This window comes from Leptonotus elevatus, chromosome 5, assembly GCF_054856555.1.
Source record: "Leptonotus elevatus isolate MCC_2025b chromosome 5, RoL_Lele_1.0, whole genome shotgun sequence".
Classification (NCBI taxonomy): domain Eukaryota; kingdom Metazoa; phylum Chordata; class Actinopteri; order Syngnathiformes; family Syngnathidae; genus Leptonotus; species Leptonotus elevatus.
This window is the reverse complement of record NC_141243.1, coordinates 10492579-10518777: the sequence shown is the minus strand read 5'-3', so window position 1 is coordinate 10518777 and position 26199 is coordinate 10492579. Positions and strand designations below refer to the sequence as shown.

The following is a 26199-nucleotide window of genomic DNA, read 5'->3' as shown; positions in this document are numbered from 1 at the left end:
GGTCTCGTTACCATTTAGATTACACAGGCGGCGCTCTGACCTCACAGTATGGACAACCATAATAAGCCACAGAAGCTGGTGCCTGCCACCTGTAAGCCAAACAACCTGTACATAATACCAAAAATACAGTAGTTGCATCCATCAGCACAAAAGGATACAGTCAAACCTCGCTTCACAAACTTCATTCCTTCAGACTTACTTGGCAAACATTTCAGTATTTGTTCCCCTTTCAAATAAATGGAAATAGAATTGATTCAAGTCCAACCCCAGAATTGACTTTTAACTTCATTTTTGGGGTTTCGTTAAAAATAAATATACAGGTAGAAATAAATGAAATGCTTTATTGGGGGTTTTTTTTCTCTTAATAACTCTTCAATTTTCATGTGATAAGGTAAAGGAGGGTCTGAAAATAACTGGCACTGGCCTAACCAAACAACAAAATCTCAGAGACACAAAGGCCCTTCTCGTTTTTAGCTATTTTCCTGTTGCTCAACAGTAATACTTCCTTATCACGTGCACTTTTCACTTTCTTGAGAGCCATGATCAGGACTAATTTAGACCAAAAACAAATGTTACTGTAAATAAGTGGGGCAATGAGCAAATCTTTTTCCACAGAGAGGACACAAATGAGCAATCCAAGTGGATGCCGTGACTGTTTGCCAACTGAGATGTAGTTAGTGAGCTGAGCAAAAATTACTCAAAAATCATGTTTAGAAACCGATCTCTTCTTAAACAGGGATGTTCTTTTGAAAATCACTTAAGTTCCTTTTTTTTTTTTTACGTTTTTGGGATGTCAGGACTCAGTATCATCATCCCATGTACGTTAAAAAAAATTGTTTTTCCACAAGTCAGTGACGATATAAAGCGTTATATATATATTACACTTAAATAATACGTACTTAATAAAACAATTCCTTAATGGCTATCTCACTCACAGGATTCTCCAAATATGAGCTAGGAGGTGCTTGCTTCAAGCTGTTTCAGTCGTAGTTGACGTTTTGCGTAAAAATTAAAGAAGATTCAACATTGTGTTTTTTTTCAAACAACAAAATGGCCAACCAAACCATTAAATTTAAGTTTTAAAAAGTCAACTCATTTTATGCTAACATACAGGCCTAATGTAAAAGACTGTAGCGAAGCTAACAAAAATGATCATAGCGGTCACGGTAATTATTCACCTTCAAACAACTGCTTCATCACACAGAGGGCGGCAACGTATACAAATAAAAAATAGGATACATACAATACTCTATGAGAAACATAAGAATAGCAAAACATGATACAGTATTTACTGCATTATACTGAAGGAATCCTCTAGCTGTTAATTATGCTGCATCACTTCTCGTAGACATTGTCGTGCGGCAGTTTGCAGCACAACGAAATATTACACTGGGCGGGCAAATCTAAACCAAGACTTGCCTGCATACAGTAAAAACCCATAAACGTCTAGTGCTTAGAAATCCATGATATAATGGTGGAACGCCATACTTTAGTTCACAAGCACGGTCCTTCATTTGAGCCATTTTGAACTCAATTGAATCAAGCGCATGCTGAGTGTGTGATAGCTGTTGCAGAATAGAGAACGCGCAAATGGCTGAGAAACTAATTTTGAGGCTTGATTTTTGTCTTTTCATTGGGGGGCTGGTGACCATGCATGTCCGCACGGAGTCCATCGCTATGTTGTTCCTGGCCACTGGAGCACTTCATGAGCGCACGATGACATTAACTACCGACACACTGATTCTAAGCGATGCCAATCCGTTTTAAAACACAGAACCATCTGCAGGGTGATGCAGTCTTGACTTTCGCAGGGCTGAGGAAACAAGCCAAGATCCTTGGCGGCAGCCACACTGAGCCTTGTGGCCACGTGCACTTAAAACGCACACACAGGCAAGTGTCTAGAAATATACATAGAGAGATGCCTTCTGTGGCCTGGCCAAAACCCAGAGTATCTACACATATGCTCAAATAGATGTACTGGGAGACGTGCACCGCTGATTTTGGATGGTAAATTGAAACTAGCCTAGTGTAAAAATAAGTCAAATAAAAAAAATTGCACACCGCACTGAAATAAACAAAAAAAAATCAAGGGGGCGCAATCTCTGAAAAACTGACCCCTCCCCAGATGGAATACCAGTCTGAAAATTAGGCAGTGGAACATTTTGGAATTGATCTTTACAAATCCCGTGGTTGAGGTGGAGAATCTGTTTAACAGTAAAGTAACCTTGAGAGAGGAAGTAAATGAAAAACATAATACCTCCAAACGGGCAAAGCTGGATAAAAGCAAGAAAATCTAATTAGAGAAAATCACTCTCAGCAGCAATCTTCTTTTTGAAAAAACATTTTGCATCTTCATGTCTTTAAATCATGTTCTTTATTGTCTTCTTCTCTTTTCTCTTGTGCTGGTAATCGACCAAAGCAATAACAATTTAGGAAACATGACCGAACACAAGGGAAACATCGTAAAATTACATTTAGAGGAAAAATGTATTTGGGCAAAATTGAGACAATAATTCTTCGCGTCATGGGTCAACAATTTGGTTAACATGGCTTTCAGTGTCAGGCTACTGACTCATTTTGTGAGATGATAGCATTTGGTCAGTGTCTAATGCAGCAACACAGCTGTGATGTGCATTCGCTTTTTTTTTTCATTTGGAAGATAATGTAATACCAAAGTAGTGATGTTGGACATTCACATTAAAGATTTAACAATGGAAGGGATAGGTCATGGATACGGATAGCTTTAAATGATAGCAAAACCAACATTCACAGTGCTTTCCCTCATTAGGGTCACGGGTGAGCTGAAGCCTATCCCAGCTTAATTTGGGCAGGCGGCAGGTTACACCCTGAACTAGTTGTCAATCAACTGTCAACAAATGATCTATTTAGAGCAGTGGTTCTTTAAGCTTGTTGGAGGTACTGAACCGCACCAGTTTTCCATGCGCAATCACCCAACCCTTCTTTATTGAAAAATAAAATATGTTTTTTTTTAGAATTTTTTTTTTCTTTCTTTTTTTTTTTGTTCGACAATAGAGGATTACAACAATAGAGAAATTGCACGACGTACCATCACAACAGCCACAAGTCGAATACTGAACTGATTTTAATAATGCAGTCAAAAACGTTATTTTTAAACTTGATTGTTGATTGATTTTTTCCCTTCTATTTATTTTGTGTTTTAACTATGTAAGCACGTTGTTAGTCCTCTCTGTGTGAAGTGCGAAAAAATTTGTGCTGTTAAAGTTAAAGCATTAATCCTGTATTAACGCAGATCAATTGCACTATTAATTTTCAGCGCAGATGATCTTTTAGCGGACACCGGATGGTTCCGTTAAAGGTAGCACAGGTTGTGTTTAAGCAATAAACATAAGTAAAGTAAAGCATTTAATAAATGTTTGCGTCAGCATTCATAATGTTTGTTCTGGTCAAAATATTGGGGGTCGGGTTTTTTTTCATTTTAAATTATGCAAGTAATTAACTGATTAGAAAAGGAGGACAATAAGAGTGTTCAGTGGTTCAATTTTTTTTGAAAATGTCATAAAAGTTGCTCTTCAAATTTGGCAGCCCAAAAATGTTGATGAAAAAAATATTTTTAATTCAGTGATTAATTGTGATTAATCAAAATTCTAAGATGTGATTAATCTAAATAAAAAAATTCATCGTTTTGACAGCTCTAGAAAAAAATACAATTTACTCACTTAGTCCAACCCCTTGCTTTTTAAACTTGTTTTCTAAATGCCAAGCGAAATGTCAGCCGAACCTTTACAAGGGACCGACAGACATTTGTCTTCGTCTCGTTACTCCGCCATCTGTCTCTCCAGATTTGAGAAAAGGTGCTGAGGGGCGTTCCCATGTCCTTGTCACTTCTCTTCTGGGCTTCTGTGAAACCTTCATGCTTGCATCAGTGCTTTCTGCTGCTCAGTGTTTCGTGCGTATCTCACAGCGAAGTCACGGCATGGACCCTCATCATTTGTATTACACATAGGTAATGGTTTAATTATTTAAGCCTGCAGTGATGTTTCAAATTGGGGGCGGGAGGAGGGTGTTCTGAGAAGTAATCGTGTTGCTGGGTTGTTAGACATGACGGCAAGACAACTCTTGTTCAGTGAACCTAATATAGCTGATCAGCACTACATTGTTTTCCCGTCTTAGTTTCTGAATTTGTTTTATTCTCACACTTCATCTCTCCTCCAGATGCCTTTCTCTGTTCCTTTACACTCTCTCGCTGTCAGCCACACAAACACTGAAGTGATTATTTTTGGCAGCTTGTGTGTGAAGGTGCGCTACGACAAACACGGTGTCGCGGTGCTTAATTTTGAGTAATGGCGGCATCAAACTCCGATGCCTTGATAAGTTTTCAGGATGGAGACGATAAGATAGGGCAGTTGAAAGCGCTCGAAAGGCATCACTTTTTTACTTGCAGTATCCTGTATCTCTTAACAAAACAAATTAACAACCAAACTACATTTGTATGATAATACATAAAAGGAAACTTAACTACTTTAGCCATTTTCAGCAATAAAAAGTTAATATTTTGTATGTACAATTAACTCATTTGCTCCCAGAAACGTATAAAAATGATCTATTTAAAATATTGGCATGGGCCCAAAAACGTATTTACAGTCATTTCTGGACTACAAACTGCTACTTTTTTCACTTGATATTCGACCCTGCCGCTCATACAAAGGTACGGTTTATCCATCAGATTACAAGGGGGCGCAGTTTAAAGAAAGCGCAAGAGCGTCAGGCAGAGCAAAACAAACCGAGTGAGCCCAAATACAATAGGAGAGACAGAACGAGAGCGAGACCATTTGCGCCCTCACTATGGAAAAGAAAGTAGCGGGAACCCGGTGCGGTAACATTAAAAACACCTGCGTCTTACAGTGGGTGCGGCTTATAGGTGTAACAAACTTGAGTATTCCCCGAATTTAGCTAGCATGGCTTATAGTCAGGTGCGCCTTATAGGCCAGAAATTACTGTATACGTTTTTTATGTGTTTTTTATTCTAGAGCATACAGAAGGCTTTGATGCAGCCTCTGACCTGAAAAGGTTGCTTAAAGCAATGGTAGTGATTACAAAAAACGGCCAGCAGGTGGCAGCAGAGTATAAGAGATCAACAAGGGCTATATTGCAAAAAAGCTCTTTTCGCCCAGTATTTTAAACAGATTTGTGAATAATGATGAAATTTAGCTATATTCTAATGCTAATTGCTGCAAAACAGAAACAGATATAATTATACTTTTTTTTCCTGATGAAAGAGGAGACTAATCTTTCTTTTGGTAGGTTCCATGTTTTTAAAACAATAGAACACAATATTCTATGGGAATTGCAAAACCAGTTCAAATCCAGTGAAACAGCCGGGAGCAAAGGGGGTTGCTTCAGTGAAAATGGCTGGGAGTGAATGAATAAGGACAAAATCATAAAAATGTAGCTTACTAAAATAACATACAGATGTCCGTCACAGGTCACATATATGAGCGACAACCATCCACACTCACATTCAAGCTGCCCCTGAGTGGTAAGTGAACACATGCTGGCAGCAAGCAAGCAAGGCAAGTGAACCACTTCACTGTTTGACTCCACTATTGACAGTTTACTTTATTTTGAAGGACTTACGCTCACACAGATATACCCAACTCAAGTAATTAAGATTATCAGCATTTTAACAACAGTTACACAGAAAAATTCCTTCAAAATGTCAATCACTTCTTGCAGAGCATAAAAATGATAAAGGACTGTTTGCACAAATCAAATTTTAATATCTCAGAGTAATTCAGGTCTCTAGACAAATAAAATAGTTGTAAACACACACAAAAGAAACTGTGTGAACATCGAAAACAATAAATCCATTATGTGCACAACACAAAGGCTCATGAAGATGGGATACAAAGACCTATCATCAAAAAAATGAAAGATAACTCAGCCATTTATTCAGCTATTGAACTTTAATCGTGGCTCCCTCCCAATTTTCAAACTGTGAAATTTGAAAAACGTTGCCCCATTTTGGCCCGCTATCAAAGCTTGAGACGATACCGAGAAATGACGGGCCCACATGCAGACTATTGTATCCTCTCACACCGAGAAATGACAGTGACCAAAAATTGACGTCCCACTGTTGCAATCTGCCCATTGGCCTGCGACGGTCGGAAAGTCTTGATTTGTTCATCTTTTCTCGCTTTCTTACATGGATGCTATTTGCGACCATTACTCAAACGGAGAGTGCAGTGTTTCTTTTGGCATGGAATGAAAGACAAGTGGAGAAGGGAAAGAAAAAAAACCAAGAGGCGGCAAAAGAGAAATGACCAAGTACTTTACCACCCACAGGGCTGTATCTCTCCAATGGCCTCTTATCAGGGGACAAATTGATCCTGGAAATAAGGGGTCATTTCCTGCGCCTGTTTACCTGCCCCTGGCCAACTGCCACCCCACAGAAGCATTCACACTGCTTCTGACCCTGCTGTGCCCTCGCAGGACTATTGTGAAGAGGGCTTAGTTATTTTGCTCTTTACTGTGGCGCCAAGCAAGAAATGTTGGTATGCATCACAACAACTGTGTGTGCGTGGGTGGGTCACAGTGGCCATGACATTAAGGACCTCTAAAACCTTGGGAAAGATAACCCACGTCATTTTGGTTTGTACTTCTTTGGTGGAGTACAATGAATGGCATGCAGTGTTTCCCCCAGTGCTTTATATGGCTGGCGGGTTGCCAGGCTTTTCTTGCCCACCCACGAGGCTAAACGTTTACCTCCGTTCGATGTATACAAATCGCCACGTCGCTGGCCTTTTCCTGTCCACGGCCGTCAAATATGATTTGGCGCATGTTATTCGAGACAATTTCACAAATTTCCCAGTAATTAATGCATTAATTTGATTGGCTGGTGACCAGTCCATGGTGTGCCCCGCCTGCCGCCCAGTGGGATAGACTGGGATAAACTCACCTGCAACTCAAAGGAGGACAGCTGTAAAGAAAAAAATGGATGGATGGACGGACGGACAAACTACATTCAAATTTGCAAGTAATTTTCATTAATTTGGTTGCATTTTTCATTTTCAATAAATATGAAATCTTTAAAACAGGTATAGAATTGTATGCACATTCTACTGGGGCGGCATGGCTCAGTGGTAGAGTGGCTGGCTCCCATCCGTGAGGTTGTGGGTTCGGTGACCATGTTGAAGTGTCCTTGAGCAAGACATTGAAGCTCGATTTACTCTCAATGGACCTGACAGCGCCTTGCATGGCAGCAGCCGACCACTGGTGTGTGAAAGTGTATGTATGGGTGAATCTGAGGCTTCAATTGTAAAGCGCTTTGGGCACCACATAGTGTAGTGTATATTGAATTTTACATTTGCCTACCTTTTTGTCAGATTAAGCGAGAAGATAACTATGAGAAACCAAAAACAAAACGTTTCTGAAGCAAAATAATTTTCACTTGTTTTCCTTTTTGCCTTTGTGGCAAACACCTTCATGTGTTTAATATTCGTTTCTGGGTGAAAGAGGTACACGGTGCTTGTATATTCAAGTGCCAGTGCAGCTTAGTTCCAGAGGTGTGCCTCAAAGGTGTTTCATAGAAGCTGTTGTTGGGAATGTCATCACACAGTGGCCTGCAAGCTTTAGCCACGCATGATGAAACCATGCAGACCTGACTGCATTGGCAAGTGAAAGGTGGAGAAAAAACACACCCTTACCTCCAATACTATTACCTGACTGATTTGAACATTGTCACATATTTTTTAGAATGATGCAAGCATGAACCACAAAATATATCGCACAATCTTGCTGTGGCGGTTTATACTTATTGAACCTTTAAATCTAACATGTTCACACACACACACACACACACCAATAAACATGAGCGCCCCCCCACCCCTTTCATGCTTCGAGCCATGTGACTGTAAAGAGTAACAATAAAGTATCTTACGACTAGAAGGCTTTTATTTGCTTTCAGTCCTCGTGCAGCACACAATATATACACACACAGAAAGGGCCAGGAGGCACAAAGAGTAAACTGCCCCTACAACTTGAGGATTTTCCCTTTGAGGGTGAAGGGTGGAAGATTCATCAGGAATGGCTGACCATCTCAGTCACCCTCAAAGCTAACACACGCAATCCCGCATGATGCCACACAAACACACGCGCGCACAAAACCAATTATAATATTCCCGCAGGTGATCCCGTCCAGAGAGCTCCTGTCAAGACACGCACGTCTTGAGCCCACGGGCCACTTCAGTAAATATCATTACGGTATCAATGTTATGTGTGTGCGTGTGTGAGTGTGTACGCGCGCGCGCAAGCCTTTCGAGCGTTTGGCCAAACTTCATGTTTTGTTGATTGAAAGGAGGCAGGTAGGGTATTACCGTCACATTCCCATCACATGTCTGCTGCAAAGTTAATGCAAGAATGATTTCACGTGCGCGCACACACTCACGCACACACTGTTGCGCCATGTGCGCCGCGTTAAAATTCAATATTGTGCTCGCACTCCTGAGCCCGAGTGGGAGCGCAGTCGGCGGAGGAGCAACAACCGTAGCTGCAAATCGATAGATTAAATTGAAACATATGAATAAAACACAGGGTGATAAATAAAAGAGGAGATGGTTAGCTCTTGCTGCTACAACACTGCGCAGCCATCGTCTTCCAAAGCAGATGGCGGGAGCAGCGGAGACAGATGACCACAGGGACAAAGAAACACAGCAAAATGGGTTTTGAGATGGAATCGTCCTCCTCTTTGTGTGTTAGTGCGATAATCTTCCATTGAGTGTTTTTGTTGAAAACGTTAATCAGCCTAATGGGAACATCCATGTTGCCATGAACAATTCACCAATTCATATGAAACAATCAATTGGAAGCTAAAATGTGACTTCAAATAGCCAACAGTCAACAAACATATTAGCAATTTTAAATACAGCAGAGATGCTGATTAGAATGTTTTATTAATGGATTAAATATGTCAGCTCAAAGAAAATGCCATAAAAAAATACTAATTGTTAAACTGTCAACACATTATTTTGTCAGTCAAGATGCTAATGAGTCATTAGAGGAAAATAAAAAAAAACATTAGGGGAAAATCCTCTGTATCTATTTACCTTCCCTGATTGGATTTATTATATCTGTGCCATTTATGTGCTTGCATTAAAATTTGCTTTCTTGCTTTAACTGCAAAATTGCTAGGCATTATTTTTGATTTAGTTTTAATTTGATTTAGGTTACGGTTATCGTCCCGATACGATATGATACTGAGCAGCCTACAGTACTGTCCAATACTGATATTGGTCCAATACAATATCAGCAGGAATGATGCATTCTTTTATTTATTTTTTTGAGTCTGAAATATTAGAAGAGACTTGGTCATGTGAAACTAGTCAAACAACGAACAATAGTCAGCAACAGTGAGTATGAGAAAATGTGACTCATTTATTCTAAACATTTGGGTTACATAAATTCAACCTCAAACATGAGAATGGAATGCACTTGAATAAAATAAATACAGAATAAATTAAATAATCAAAAATTTAAATTAATTATTAAATATTACAAATTCAATATTGGAGATTTTGGATATAGACTGATATAATCAGGTACTGTATGTTTTATTTTTTGCTGATATGGGACCGATATTGATCAGGACACCCCTAGGTTTGATTCCGGGTATGGGGTTGACCCTAGCCAGTCGACACGATTGGAAATAGGGGCTGATCATGTGATTTTTCAGCTAATTGGTATCGGCTAAAAAAGAACAGATTTTAAAATTTACTTCACTTCAAAGGTCAAAAATGCCATATTTTAGTTATTTACCTGGTTTTGAAACACTGCTGATTTACAATTTGAAGAATTGAGAAAAGGTGTATGTGGTCTTCTTTTTCTTCTTCACTTTGCAGCGATATTGTATTGGGACTTGGTATCGGCAGACACTCAAAATAAAATGACTTGGAATCGGGTGCAAATATGTGATCGAGACATCCCTATGGTATGGTATATCTTTGGGCCTCTATATTCATCCAAATCAACTGATGTCACATTATTTTCCTCAGACGAAAACTTTTTACTGCTCACTGTGAGAGGGCCTGATTACCTGTGGTAATCAAATGCCTGCATTGACATGATCCAAAATAGACACCGTGCGTGCAACACCGAGTCACTGAAAAGAACAGGCTGACATACCTGTCATTGATGCTCCAGTTGAGGCAGAGGTTGAGGGAGCTGAGGTTGCGACACATCCTCACCACCTCCATCACCGTTTCATTGTTCAGCTCCGAAATGTGCCGCAAGTCCAGGACGGTCAGGTTGCGGAGCTGAAAACATGGGAAGGTATGGTTAACTACAGGTTGGGTGGTGAAAATATCAATCATGCCATTCAGGGATAGACCAGGCCCATTATCGGCGCCGATAATGGGCATTTTGACGAATATCGGTATCGGCCTTTTTTCCAAAATCTGACGGCCGATAAAAGGTCAAGCTAAAACCATTTTTATCTCAGGGAAGTGTTTATTTACATTTTCAGTTAACTTTATAAGAGATGCTGCTGACCCTGGGGACCTTCTAAACATTTAAACGAATAAATGTGTTTCTAGTTTCCATTTAACTTTTTCGGTTAAGAAGTACTAATAACCTTGGGAGCTCCCTGAACATTTTTTTTAGAAATTTAAAATGAAGTATATTGTCTAAGATTTAAAAAAATATATATTTTAAAAAACGACATTTTGAGAAGTCTGAAGAATTGTTCAATATTAAATATTAAATTTAAAAAAATTGACACCAATATTTTTCCCCCTTTTTTACTGTTAATGATTTTTTTTTTAAACACATCGGTCTATCTCTAATGCCAGTCATTTGTTGATCACTCAAATTGTTTCCCCTTCTACAACATACAGCAATTAAACCTTATACAACCAGTTGATTTATTTACGTTCTCTTTTATTATGTGTTTATGCAATACAGTGCTACTGTTCTTTATTAAAAACATTCGGAAAAATATTGTGACTCATGCATTGGTAGGAATGGAGACTTAACTAGTGTTACGCCACTGATGTAAATGTATCCTTTTCAAAATGTAGAAAGATTATTTTGTGTCTGTTTCTCCTATGATGCTAATATGCATGCATACACCAATTAAAAATAATGTGTTCTAAACATTTCCACCCTAAACCATCAAAGCATAAGAATAATCTCATATGACTTGGCAGTTAATTTTCCAATATGTGCTTCCGTAACTGCTGTGAGGACCATATATGCATACACTCCCTTTCCTTTCATCTCCCCAATTTTAAATAATCCCCTCTCCTATCTGAATACCCCCAAAGAGGTCCCAGGATTAATCCTGTAGTCAAAATATTTGCCTCCTGACACCCACCGTGTCCCAAAAAACAGTCCTGCTTTTGAAAATGAATGAAGCACATTTAACTGCACGCGTCTTTTGGGTTGGGTAATAGAGGGGCGATATTCCTGGCGGCCTCCAGGGAGGCGGGGTGCTAAATGTCACGGCCGAGGCTAAAAAGAAAACAAGCTCACGTTGGGCGTTAAGATCACTGAGCACGACTGTTGGCTCCATAGGTTTGACATATAAAGAAGCAGCGTGAGCGCACGTGCGGGCAGAGGCTCATTGTGTGAAGCACGCACACGTGAAAAAACGCTAACCATCCTTAAAGTGCTATCAAAACCTTTGCACTCGGACCCGGAGATAAAATTGCATCGCATGGCTTGCTTTAAAGGTTTTCTTCAGCATGAAATAAACATGAAACAGAATGTGTAGTGTAGTGATAACGCTGAGCCGCCTGTATGTACTGTATATGCTGAATGGCCGTGAGGTAAACAAACAGCTTGTGGAGAGATGTGTGACAAATAAGAAAAGGGTTTTTGCAGGTATCATCGAATCTAATTTAATGCTTTTTTTTAATGTTGTTTTATAATAACTTCAAGCTAAGTACTGTATACACACACACACACATATACTTATATATTAGGGCTGTCAGTCAATTACAATTTTTTATTGTAAATAATCACATGACTTTCATAGTTAACTCGGTTAACTCGATTAATCATAAATTAATCACACGTAATATCTGTTCTAAATGTACACTAAAATACATATATTTAAGTTTTCATGATAAAAATGAAAGGGGACAAATATGTGGCTGTATCTTCTGTTTCACTGATAAAGTATTTATATAGTAAGTAAATCATAAAGTTACAGTTAGAGTCATAGATTTGGGTTGAGGTAATGTTCTGCCACTAGGTGGCAATAGTGTTTGATGTTGGACATCGGTAACAGGAACATTACATTTTTCTTCTTAAATTCAGAACAGACCAATTGGTATTTGGAACATGAAGCACCTCATGACCATTTTGTTCATCGTAAATACAACCAATCATATTATATATTTGATGTAAGGCCAACATTTTAAATGCAGTGAATGTGGACAAGTACAATTATGAGCCAGTGCGCTCACACAAAAAAAGTTTTCACATGCCCTTGTGGCCAATGCTGAATCAAATAACTGAATTATTCATGCACAATAACCGTGATCCGTGTGTGTGTGTGTGTGTGTGTGTGTGTGGGGGGGGGGGGGGTGTCATTTGTATCCAATCAGATTTACCATGTGACCATTACATATCCTCACACACGCAGATTTATTAACGTGATTAAACCTGCAGGAATTCCCCCGGAGGACAAAAGTCGTATTTGCTCACCAAATTTAAAACTGCTTATGTCGGCTAAACGGAGCTTTTACGACAGCCAATAGAGTGCACTTCATTGATGTGGCGAACCAATGGGAAATGGGGCCAACCACAGTCACGTTCGATTGGCCCGCAGTGTAGCTAGGTGGGCCAAAATAGAAAATGTATGCGTTGGTGAAAGGGAGGAGGCAGCGAAGACTGGAACTTTGTTAATCCATCCGAGCTGATGTATGAAAAAAGAACAACCCTTCAGTGATTACTCAGACCCGCATAATGTGACAGGACCCAAAGTCGGCGTTTGTTTTCCCATACTTGACAGATTACATTAATTTGACTCGAAACGTTTTAACGGCTCCAATCGTATTTAATCACTTCCACTCGTGAAATAGTTCATTTTGTGCCGACGTGTGTCAGAGGAACGTATGCGTCGAGGAAGGAAAAACAAACAAACGTTGCGGACGGCGGTGAGGGAAAACAAAGCCGGTGATTTAGGTAGGAAGAAAAATCAACGAGTGGGGGTTTTGGTTCTTTTTTTTTTCTTCTGCTGCCTGTGACCACGCAGACTTCGTCACGTCTCCCTCGTGTTGGCAGCTACACCTGGATAATTATTCATGCTGTTCATAAAAACAGCGAAACCTGCAAAATCCAGCTGCTCTGAGGCCAGCCTGGCGTCCCCACCCATGAATATACGCAGGCTGGCGCTCAAATTAATGCACGCATTGACTTTTATGAATATTCCAACTTGTGTGCGTAAACGCACGCTCAAATGCACAAATACAATGGAGATTCTCAGAACACAATCGCGCAACTCTGAACTCATGCTGCTCTAATGAATCAACCCTTTTCTACAAAAATAATTTCATCTCCAATCAGTAAATTAACAGCCAATACTCGTATGTCTTAAAGGCATGTATTTAATTTAAATTTAGATTGAAAAGAGCAGGGGGTGGGGACGTATTATGTGAAGTCCAATGTGAGCAAAAGCAGTATTAAATCTTTCGGTGGTAAATTGGATATAAATTATGGACAAATTCTCCATTGTTTCCAACCCAAAACGTGTAATCAATTCACATGGAGAGATGGATGAGAAAACGTCTCATACGTTAGACAATGGGTGCAGCAGCACATTTCTTGATGAAATGAGTATTATTTAATGTGGCCCGCATGACCGGAGGGGGTGCGCCTCCTGGCTCGGCTTCAATTAGAACCTCTCTCAGCCAGGAAGAATGAGAGTCTGAGGTCAAACGCACCGCGCCGTTTGAAATTAAAGAAAAATAACACACGCTTTTATAAGTACACCCCTCCCTTGGCTACAAGCGCGGGTTGTTCAATATTAGAGGCGGCTGATTTGACACTTTATTGCATTAAGCGCGTGTTATAGGGCCAAGTAGTCCACGCTCACTTACAACTCTTGCGTTATTACTCCATTTATTTACACAACCTCAAGCGTCATGCCATGCCAAGCAGGAAGCTCGGGTCTGCTGGACCTCATGCAGAGGATATGATGTCATAACCGCAAAGCTACATGACTTCAAGACGAGTGCTGTCCATCAAAAGCTCAGTGGTGAGCGGTGTTTTTGTACAAAAGAGCCTACAATGAGCTGCTCATTCAAATTGATAGTTCATTCTAATTGTGGTCTAAGGGGAATGTTGAGACATTCACAAACGTTCATATTGATGGATAAAAGCATGGTTTTTTTTCGCCATTTGTTTCGATGACCGCAGTGGCTTCAACAGCAATGACAACAAAACCAATGGTGAACCACACGTCTCTTCTTGTGCTTATAATACAGCAAAATGTGTACATTCATTTTATATATGGTAAATGGCACTTCATTTATATAGCGCTTTTCCACCTTACAAGGCCCTCAAAGCGCTTTACACAATGGCATGGGATCGAACCCACAACCTCTAGATTGTGAGATGACCACTCTACCACTGAGCCACACCACCCCCACTTTATCACTAGTATGTCTTTACTGAGTGACATTACTCCCATACATCAAATTCTAAACCCAAGTGATAATAAAGACAGATTTTGTGAAGATTAGCAGGCAGAAGCAGTAGGTGCACTTGCATAGTGTTCCTTTACAACAGCGGTCATCAACATACCCTTGGGCACCAAGTAGCCGCCATTGACCACAGCAGTGGCCCCTCGGGGCTGTTTTAAAAATAGCTCACCAGTAGTAGTGGTGCAACGGATCATCATTAATCCGTGGTCAGTTCGGATCAGGCCCCACGGTTTGGATCTTGCACATTCACAGTCGATAACATTCTGACATGTCAAGGGAGCTGAAACATACGCAACATAACACGCTAAACCTAACTCAAAATAAAGTTTAAAAAACACAGTAATACATTGACAGCAATGCAAATAGCCTTAGTACACTTTTACTTTGAAGTTAGCCCACATCGAGGCGTGATAGCTAGCTTAACTTCCCTTTCAGACGTTTCTTTATCATAGTTGATTGACATTGTAGTTGCGGCCAACCTCAGCACAACGCTATCCCGAACTAATGTCCACTCGCTAATTTAGGACGCTAAGAAACCGCTAATTAATTACGTCGTCATTGTATGATACGGCAGAATTATCCGACGTAAGTGGCAAGCTGTTAGCATTACAACGATTTGACAGCTGGTGCCTGGCTTACTTTAATTATTTTTCAATATTCTGGACCAAGGCTTTTTACTTCACGCTCCATGTTTAAAGGAAGAGGATGTGCCTTAAATTGCACGTTAAGGTCTTTTAATTTTTAGAAAAAAAAGAGATAAATAGAACGTTGTCTTCAATTTGTTTCATAAAACACTTTTGCCCATTAAAAAAAAAAACATTCAACTCAGAATGTCAAACCTTGTTATTTTGAACATGGACCATGTAAATACAATAATGTTTTTGCCTCATATTGCACTAAATGTTGTGTTCCTATATCCTAAACGGCTATATTAGACTTTTTGAATTAACGGGAAAAAACTTTTGCAAAATAAATGAAGACACTAAATCCTAAACGACTATGTTAGACATTTTGAAAAAAAAATGTTTAAGGAAAAAATACTTTACAAAATAAATGAAGACAAAGTACTATATATCATTTTATTTTTATTTTTTTGCTGATCTGAAAGACGATCCGATCCGTGTCTCAAATCCGTGATCCGACTCGAACCGTGACTTTTGTTATCCGTTGCACCACTACTCACCAGTGATGGGAATTTGTGATTTTTTAGGAAAGCTGTAGGAGTAATCATTTGAAAATGTAAACACTTGCGGAGATTTAGCCAAATAAAGTGTTGCAGATTGATATGCATCTGTTTCTTACCTTTTGAAATCATTGTAATAATTGTTAACAAGTGACACATGTTACACACACAAATATGAGACAAAACAAAAACTACACACCTTACTGGAAGGAATAAACACACAATAAAAAAAAAAGGTTACACAGAAGCGAAAATACTACTGGTGCTTGAAGTCTACATCTCAGGAATTACATTTGCAGCATGAGAGTGTGTGCTTTGAATGCCAACACATATTAACACTTATAAATAAATAAATAAAAAATCCTGAACAGTAAACACGATTTTGTTGAGTTAAAGAGAACCTACAAATAGCTCCTGGGATCAGAAAAATCCACAACAAGAGTCGCTCACGAGAGGAAGTCGCTCACGGAGAGGAAGTCGCTCACGAGATGCTGTGACTATCGCGAGACCTACAGCGAGACCAGAAACCCTAACATGGCGGCGTCCTGCTGCTAAGATAGAACTAGCTCTAATATACTAAACTAATCCAAATTTAACCATCATATATCTTGCATTTTCTCTTCTCTCTTTTTCATCCGGCAGATCTGAAATACCACCCAACGTGGAGGACCTTGAACGTTTCATCGACGGATATTTTTACAGCTGCGCGATGGAGGATCCTGCCGTCGAGAAACCATCAAAGAGACCCTCTTCGAAGAAGAGGAAAAACGATTCAGCGACGGACACGGACGACCTAACCACCACCACTACGGACGTTTCGGTCAGTGTGCTGGAGTCCATAAATAAAAAACTTGACGTCCTCGGCCTCATCCTCGAGGACGTCAAAGAATTAAAAGTAAGTATGGAATTTATCAGTCAGCAGGTAAGTGTCCTTAAACAGGAAAATGCCGAGTTACATTCTACACTCACGACTGTTTCAGCCGAGCTGGAAACTATGAAAAAAGAAAATAAAACGCTAAAAGAAACAGTTTTAGATGTACAATCCCGCAGTATGCGGGAGAATTTAATATTCTCAGGTATATCTGAGAATACCTCTGATAACCCAGAGGTTGAGATAAAAAAATTTATGACGAATTCATTAAAAATTCCTCAGGAGACGGTAAATAACATCTCTTTTGACCGGGTACATCGGCTTGGAGCCCGTAGAGGCAACAAACCCCGTCCTATTATTGCAAAGTTTGAACATTTTAAACAGAAATTATTTGTTAAAAGTAAAGGACGGGAGCTTAAAGGGACCTCATTTGGAATGAATGATCAATTCCCGAGAGAGATCAATGAGCGGCGAAAGGTACTGTTTCCTATAATGAAACAAAATAGGCAGGAGGGTAAGCGGACTACGATAGCCGTTGATAAGTTATATATCGATGGCCAACTATTCCGGAACCCCAATTCCACTCCCTGGCTGTTCTAATTAGCATTGGTGGAACTAAACTTAGTTTGATTACTAGGTGTATACATATACTGTATATGTGGTTATAAAACCAAAAACATGAATACTTATTATGTTTAGGCTATATTATAAATATAATATTAATACACAACTATATCTAAAGTATATTTATAAAAAATAAAATAAAAAAAATCTCGCTGGGGTTACTGGTGTATTGTTATGTTTAATCCCCTGTTAATTTCCCTCACTTTCACCGCCCTACTCGTTTTTGCACGGTTTTATTTACTTACACGTTACCTTACACGTTACCTTACACGTTACCTTACACGTTACCTTACACGTTACCTTACACGTTACCTTACACGTTACCTTACACGTTACCTTACACGTTACCTTACACATTACCTTACATGTTGCCTTATACGTTACCTCATATTTTATACAAACTATATAAATCACCTAACCACTTTGATTCTATCCTATAACATGCCAGTGGTGGCAAATGGCCTATACAGATATATACATAGGACTGTGTTTATATTATTTGTATGCATAAATTAGTTTTGGTTTCCTGGAATGTTTGTGGCGCTCGCTCACAGGCAAAAAGAATAAAAACTTTAGACCATCTCTTAAAATTAAAAGCAGATATTTGCCTCCTACAAGAAACCCACCTACAAAAATCTGAAGAAAAATTACTTATTGATAAAAAATTTAGCCAAGCGTACTCTGCCCCTTATAACAGTAGACAAAGGGGAGTCTGTATACTCATACATAATAATTTACTCTTTACTCTAAATAATACAATAACAGACCCAGAGGGCCGATACATTATTATTCAGGTGACTATATTTAATAAAATATATACATTCGGTAATTTATATGCCCCTAATAATGATGATCCGGCCTTTTTCCATGAATTTTTCTCTAAACTGTTTGAATTAGCAGCGAACTCTACTATTATTATTGGAGGAGACTTTAACACAACCTTAAATCCATTAATAGATCGTTCTAATAAAACAACATGTATAAGGCGATCACAATCCACAAAAGTAATAGGGGAATATATGGATGACTTTGGCCTCGTCGACAGCTGGAGACTTAAAAACCCAAATAAGAAGGAATTTACCTTCTTTTCCGCTGTGCACCGGTCCTTTTCAAGAATTGATTTTTTTCTTACAAATAATTCTATTGCTGATAAAACCGTTACAAAAATACATCCTATTATTATTAGCGACCATGCACCAGTCTCCCTTTCCCTACAAGTTGATTATACCTTTAAACCACCACCTACATGGCGTTTTAACATCTCACTACTAAACGACGCAGAATTTGACAAAATTATAAGAAAAGAATGGGCGGACTTTTTGGAAATAAATGACTCTCCAGACCTATCTCCAGCTCTTCTCTGGGAAACCGGGAAAGCAGTAATTAGAGGTAAAATTATATCATATTCATCTTATAAAAAGAAACAGGATCAAAAATTAGAAAAAGACTTGGAAGATAAAATTAAACAACTGACGGATGAGTACGCAATAAACCCAAATAACCAAATATGGACTGACTTACAAAATACAAAAATACAGTTAGACGATATGTTAACTAAAAAGACAGAGTTTATAATACAACAATTGAGATACAACAACTTTGAATATAATAACAAATCAGGTAAATTTCTTGCAAACCAACTTCAACGTAATCGGGAAAAATCGCTTATAACGGCTATTAAAGGTACAACTGGTGAATGTACACAATCACCAGAAGAAATTAATCAAATTTTTTATAATTATTATCACAATTTATACTCAGAAACTAATAAACCTAACCCAGAGCATATTGAGGCATTCCTCAGTAGCTTAAGTATACCTCAGGTAACTACTGAATATAAAGATATGTTAGATGCACCACTTACTATAAACGAGTTGTACAGTGCTCTAGATAGTATGCCAAATGGCAAAGCACCCGGCCCTGATGGTTATCCGGCTATATTTCTAAAGCACTTCTGGTCAATGCTTGCTCCACTATTCTTAAGAGTAGTAACAGAAATTAAAACTAATGGTCACATACGCCCACACATGAATACAGCAGCAATTAAACTTTTATTAAAGCCAGAAAAAGACCCCACCCTTCCATCAAGTTACCGTCCGATTTCACTAATTAACACTGATATTAAAATTATCACTAAGGCTTTTACATCTAGATTAGAAACAGTAATCCCGACAATCATTCATAGCGACCAAACAGGCTTTATTAAAGAGCGTCACTCTACTAATAATATTAGAAGGCTCTTTAACCTTATTAGTATGTCACAGCGGCATGATAAAAAGGCAGTTATTATATCATTGGATGCAGAAAAAGCTTTTGATAAAGTTAACTGGTCCTTCCTCTTTGCTGTTTTAAATAAATTTGGCTTTGGGAAGTCATTTATTCACTGGGTGTCAGTATTATATGATTCTCCTAAAGCTACTGTTACTACTAATGGGATTATATCTAAGAGTTTTACTCTACAGAGAGGCACAAGACAGGGATGCCCACTGTCGCCTTTATTATTTGCAATATTTATTGAACCGCTTGCATTAGCCATACGCCAGGAAAGAATGATTCAAGGAATTCACTCTGGGGTAACAGAACATAAAATTAATCTATATGCCGATGATATTTTACTTTATTTAGAAAAGCCTGCTATTTCATTAGGGGAAGTATTTAACTTAATAACTAAATTCTCACAGTTATCAGACTATTCTATTAACTGGACAAAATCAACACTTCTACCTATTACAGAAAATTCATGGAACCCTGCAAGCCAGGACCCATACTACTCATTTCCTATAGGTAATTTAAAATACTTAGGCATAAAAATCTCACCTAAATTAACTGATTTAGTTCATTTAAATTTCACTCCACTTCTGGATAGCATTTATAGTGACTTGGAGCGCTGGAATAATCTTCCTATTTCTCTAATAGGACGAATAGCCACTATTAAAATGAAAGTTTTACCCAAAATAAACTATTTTTTCTCAATGATTCCATTTAAACCTACGGCTAACTGGTTCCAGTTGTTGGACTCAGCCGTTACAAAATTTTACTGGAAAAAAAAAAAAGCAAAGATTAGTCTATCTACTCTTCAGAAAAATAAATCCAAAGGAGGTCTAGAGGCACCAAATTTTATGCACTATTATATAGCCAACCAGCTACAATATATTATTTTATGGGCACAACCCAATAGAGATACTAACTGTTGGCTGGAACTAGAACAGAAGGATTGTAATAACCTCAGACTCCTAGATTTACTCTTTATTACAACATCGATTAAGCGCCATAACTGCTTTAAAAATCCAATGATTTCCGCCACCCTGACTGCCTGGTGGAAGGCACTAGAAATGACAAAAGCCAAAGTGGAGCCCAGCGGGCTTTCTCCCCTATGGCATAACCCCGACTTTCAAATTAACAACCAATCGTTTTATTTGAATGTGTGGGAGCAGAAAGGAATTACACATCTCCACCATCTCTTCTCAGATAATATGTTTATATCATATACATCCTTGCTCCAAAAATATAAAATAAAAAACGGAAACTTTTTACATTATTTGCAAGTTAAAAGTATGATAAAGAAACAAATTCCAACACTCCAGGGTACGCTCCAACCGCCTGTTTTAGCTAAAGATATTACCAAGCTTTCTCCAACAACAACAAAAAAACTCTCAAAAATATATAAGTTACTTTCATATACTGATAAAACGTCTTTACCCATCTCAAAATGGGAAACAGACTTGTCTATAGCTCCGGAATCTGTCTTTTGGATTCAAGTTTGTGAAAATGTTTTTAAAATGACAAAACACACAAATTTACAACTTATCCAATATAAAATTATTCACAGAACATACATTACTCAATATATGATGAAGAAAATGGGACTCTCAGACTCCGACATTTGTCTCCAGTGTTTACAAAACACTACAGACACTTATTTTCATGCTTTATGGTTATGTACTCCGGTTATGTGTTTCTGGACTAAAGTCTTAGAAAAACTTTCCGCTGTCTTGGACTGTAGGATACCGTTCTCTCCAAACTTGTGTTTGCTAGGTGACTTAACAACAATTGACTTACCACATAAACAATTTCAATCTATACTTGTAGCCCTTACTATCGCAAAAAAAACAATTCTTGTTAACTGGAAAAATAAACAAACTTTGAATATCGACCAATGGTCTAACCTCCTCATAAATCATATTTTAATGGAAAAAATATCTGCCTCAAATAAAAACCAAATGTCAAAATTTAAAGAAACATGGTCTACGTATATAGAATTTTTTAACCTAAACTTGGATTTTAATTCTGCCTGTTAGCGAGAGCCACAGCAGCGTTATAACTGGCATTGATGTTTCTGTATTAGGCAATTTGTAACTAATGGTTGTGTTTCCATAGTCAGGAACCCGGCTGCTGCCAGCGGGATCGAGCGGATTCACCTCCGATGGGCACCAGGGGTTGATATTCGGATTCACGGCATGCCAGTGGGTTAATTCTGTGGGTGCTGTCCCCCCTGGCGGGGAGTGGGCGGGTCTGCCCCTCTGTTGGCTGCTGGGTGGCGGCTGCGTCTTGGCCGTTCCCTGGGTCTCTTGGGGGGTGCTGCGTTGCGGGGCTTTCCCTGGTGTCGGGGGCGGCGCCGTTCCGGCGCGGTCCGTCGCTCTGGGCCCGGCGACGCGGTTCGGGGCCTGTGGGCCGCCGGGGTGCCCGGTGGTTCCCTCTCCCCTCCCCCTTCCTCCCCCTTGCTGCCTCTCCCTCCTCGCCTCTCCCCGCCCGTCCTCCGCCTCCTTGTCCCCTCTCCCTCGTCGCCCTTCCTCCTCCTCTCCCCCTCTCCTTGCGTCCCTGCCGCTGCCCCCTGCCCTTCTTGTCGTCCCCTTCCCTCCTCCCTTCCCCTTCCCCGGTACGCCTTCCTTCCCCTCCCCTGGGCCGGGGGCTCCATCCATGGCCCGGGTCTCGGTGCTATGGGGGCCGGCGGGGGTGGCTGGGGTTTGGTGTCGTGCCCGCCCCGCTCCGGTGGGCGTCCTGACACCTCGGGCGGGACCCAGTATCCGGGGGGCGAGCCCTATCGCCCCGCCGGACGGGTCCCATATGCCCGCCGGGGTGCTGGTGGGGTGGGTGGGGGCTTGGTGGGCCGGTGCGCCTCCTGCCCCCGCCCGGTTGGGGGGGGCCCCGCTGGTCACACCTCTTAACTCACTACACTAGGTTTGCACAATACACTTTTATAGACATATAGGGCACATAACACACTTTGGGGGGTGGGGTAGGGTGGAAACACCGTCTTCACCCTACAACTCCCCTCCAATTTTAATACACCACACAACTTGTGGGTGGGGGGGGGGCTTGGGGGCCTGTGGGGGTGCCATCGGTTGGGGGCCGCAGTATAGAGCAGTGCTGCGGTCCCCTGTCCGTGTCGCCACCCCCCCCCCCCCCCCCGCCCTATCTATTTTTTTTAATGCACCACATACACTCAGCAACATGCTTGGGTGGCGGGTGGATCGGAGCGTGGGAATATCATTTCCATCGGCTCCGGTTCACCTGCTCCTAATTTTAATGCACCACACACACACACTTGTATATACACTGGGTGGGGTCACATTCACGGTTTAGGGGTAGAGTTCGCCAGTCCGCGAGCTGGCGGACTCAGTAACAGGGGTTAATTTTCACAAAGAACGCTGGGGTGACGACCGGGGCCTTCCCCCGCTGGGCCTGGGGTTCGGGGGTGTCGGCCGCCCTCCGGTGCCCCCATCTCCCCCTTCTGCCCCCGGTGTTCCGTCCTTCCACACGGCGGGGGGTGGGGTGGGCGCGGCTGCCCTCTCCGCTCCGCTGTCCGGCCCCTCTTCGGCGCCGGTGCCTGGGTGCGGGTGGTCCCCGGGGGCTGGGGGTCGGGGGTTGGGGGGCTGCCGGTTGGTCGGGGTGGGGTCGGGGGGGGGGGGGCGGCTTTGTTGGGGGGGGGGGCGGTGGTGGGGGTTGCGGGGTGGGGGGGTGCTGGGGGTGGGGGGTGTCTGGGGGATTGGGGGCATGGGGGCGGCTGGGGCTGGGTTGGGGTGGGTGGCGGGGAGTGGATGGGGGGCGGGGGGTGGTGGGGGGGCGGGGGTTGGGGGCCGGTGGGGTGCCTGGTGGGCCTGCAGTGCCCCGTCCTGCTGCGTTGGGCCGGGGGCGCGGGCCGTGTTGGGGCGGGGGGCGCTCCTGCTCCTGGGTTTGCTCTCCGGCCGGTGGCCCTGGTGGGGCCCGGGGGTCGTCCTTTGGCGCTGCCGCGGCCTGGGGGGCCCTGAGGTGTTGCGCTTGCTCTGTTCCGGCGGGGGTCGACGGCTCCCCTCTTTGGTGGAGATTTTCATGCATGCCAGATCCACCACACCAGCATCTACCGAAACTCAGACACAATCTGTTTCCTCCTCAGGTTATTGAATCGGTGGAGGCTGGTGTCTCGGATCTCACGCGGCTTCGTCTGTCCTTCCTTCCTTTTCTCGGTCTCTCCGTTGGTCTCTTGAGGCCTCCCTGACTTTATGTTTTTTGGATTTGTTGGGGTCTGGATGTTTCTTGGGCTGGGGAGGAGTTCTGGTGGGGGGTGTCTGGTCGGTGCTGGATTTCACCTTCCTTGGTTTTCTTCGGTCCCCTCGGGTCTCCTGGTGTTCGATTTAGGTGAACGGTATAAGATTTTTTTTTTTCTAATAGGTTTTCTGGTGAGCTAACAAACACACGCACGCACGCACGCACGCACACACACATACTCACCCACACACACACAAAAAAAAAAAAAAAAAAAAAAGTATGTATGTATGTATGTATATATGTATATATGTATGTATATATGTGTATATATATATATATATATATATTTAAAAAAAAAAAAAAAAAGAGCAATGATGATGACATTTCCGAATGAACAATACTGAGCTCTTATAGAAAAAAAAAAAAAAAGAAAAAAAAAAAAAAAAAAAAAAAAAAAAATCCACAAATACTGTAGGCATCATTGTTTAACTCTTTGACTGCCAGACGTTTTCAGAAAAGGGATGCCGCCAGTGCCAGCCGATTTAAGCATTTTGACTGATTTTCAAGGTCCACAGAAAATGTTCTGTTTGGACTATGGAAACACACGTACTACCAAATGAAAGATTGGACTTTCATCTTTCATCAGAAAAAAAGAGTTTGTTTCTACCTTATTCCGTTCTTTAGTAATCAACAATAGAAAATGGTTAGTTTGACCCAATTTCGCCTGTGTTGGACCAAAATACGGAGAAATCAAGCTTTTAGTGAAACGATATTATTTCATGCATTCTAGTGAATTTGACACTTCTTTTTGTCCATGAATGATGCCACAAACACCTAAATAGTGCTTTACTTCTATAAAACACTACCACCAAGAATGAAAAAGTGTTTTTTGATAGCAAAATACGTTTATTTACATTCAACAGTGTAACAATTTGACAACAATTTGGCAAACTATTTACAAATGTGTGCAACTGTGGTGCTATTTACAAATATGTGGATGTTTCAACGACAGTTTTTCTTTTTGTAACACTCTCCTGCGTGCAAGGAGACGCAACAGCATTTGCACAAGATTGCCTCTTCGCGTGCGCCACTTTCTTGCCGGCCGTTTTTTTCCGGGGAATAGCAAGTATATACTGCAGTGTGTCATCAAGTCTAATATCAGGATCATGCTACGGTTACGTTACGGTGGTGTTACGTCTCGCTTCCCCGTGTCCTTCAGTTGCTATACCGGGTTGGTAGGAGATGTTCTGATCCATTTTATCCACTCCATTCATGGTGGCATCGTAGTCCAGAAACAGTGTCTTCTCCGTGATCAGACTGTACCCGCTCCTCCGATGAATATGCATTGGACTCGGGGTACTCTTCATTGTCCGATCGAATGTCCGCTTGTGCAGCTCCGCGTTTTCCGGCCTTAGCAGCGCTAGCCGCGCTAGCCGCGCTTTGCCGGTGGGGCTTACTACGTGTTCATAACAGTCACGTTGGCGTAGAGCTTCATCTTCATCATCATCATCAATCTGCATTGGTCGATGCCAACTCTCCATCGCCCGATCGAATGTCCGATTGTGTAGAAGTACCCGGCCGGCTATTGTGCGCGTTTTCCGGCCTTAGCAGCGCTAGCCGCGCTAGCCGCGCTTAGCCGTGAGGCTTACTACGTGTTCATAACAGTCACGCCAAAGCTTCCAACTTTGGCGTAGAGCTCGTTGTCATCATCATCGTTGACATCAATGCGCTTTTTAGTATTGATTGATGCTTTCCGTCTTTGAAAAAAATGCTCAAGCTGAGCTGCTTGTAACCGGTTGCTTGGTCAAGCCATTGTGGCTTGGATCAGCCATTGTCTCCTCAACACTCTAGCTCCGCCTCACGTCTTCTACTGACGCCCACGGTGGGCGGCCCATCCAACCTTGTGCAAAGAGAGTCATCGCTGCCCTCTAGGGGCCAAAACGAGTCTTTGACTAATCAGATCAGCCTGATTCTTTCAGCACAGCTGCCCCAAGGCTTTCCTGCACCCGTTTTTGAAAAAAAAAAAAAAAACATAGGGGACGTCTTTTAACGTCCTCGGCGCCCTTCCCTAGGTTTATGCTAAACGTTTTATAACGTTTATGGCAGTCAAAGAGTTAAGGTGCAGGAGTTAGAGATGAAGAAACTTGAAACTTGATGCACAGGAAACACAGGACTTAAGTTGCAAAGTTTCAGACAGTCACTTTAACATTCAAAGTTCTGAAGAGGAAGTCAAAGTCACAACAAGTGTGTTTGTTTTGTTGCAGTGGTGGTGGCCCTGCCGCCATTACGCATTCTGCTCAGGCATCCTCATGTATTGCAGACGGCGTCAGACAGGACGAGACAGAGGCCCAAGAGGTGAGATGAGTGTAACC

General features: G+C 41.3%; 1 protein-coding gene across 1 annotated transcript in view; it reads right to left on the bottom strand.

The window, feature by feature from the left end:
• The window catches only part of fbxl17 (F-box and leucine-rich repeat protein 17), a 238494-nt gene that overhangs the window by 132259 nt on the left and 80036 nt on the right, over positions 1-26199 (bottom strand). Inside the window, exon 8 of the mRNA XM_086077100.1 lies at positions 10159-10289. Within this exon, the coding sequence (XP_085933226.1) occupies positions 10159-10289 (131 nt within the window). The remainder of the gene's footprint in view (positions 1-10158; positions 10290-26199) is intronic.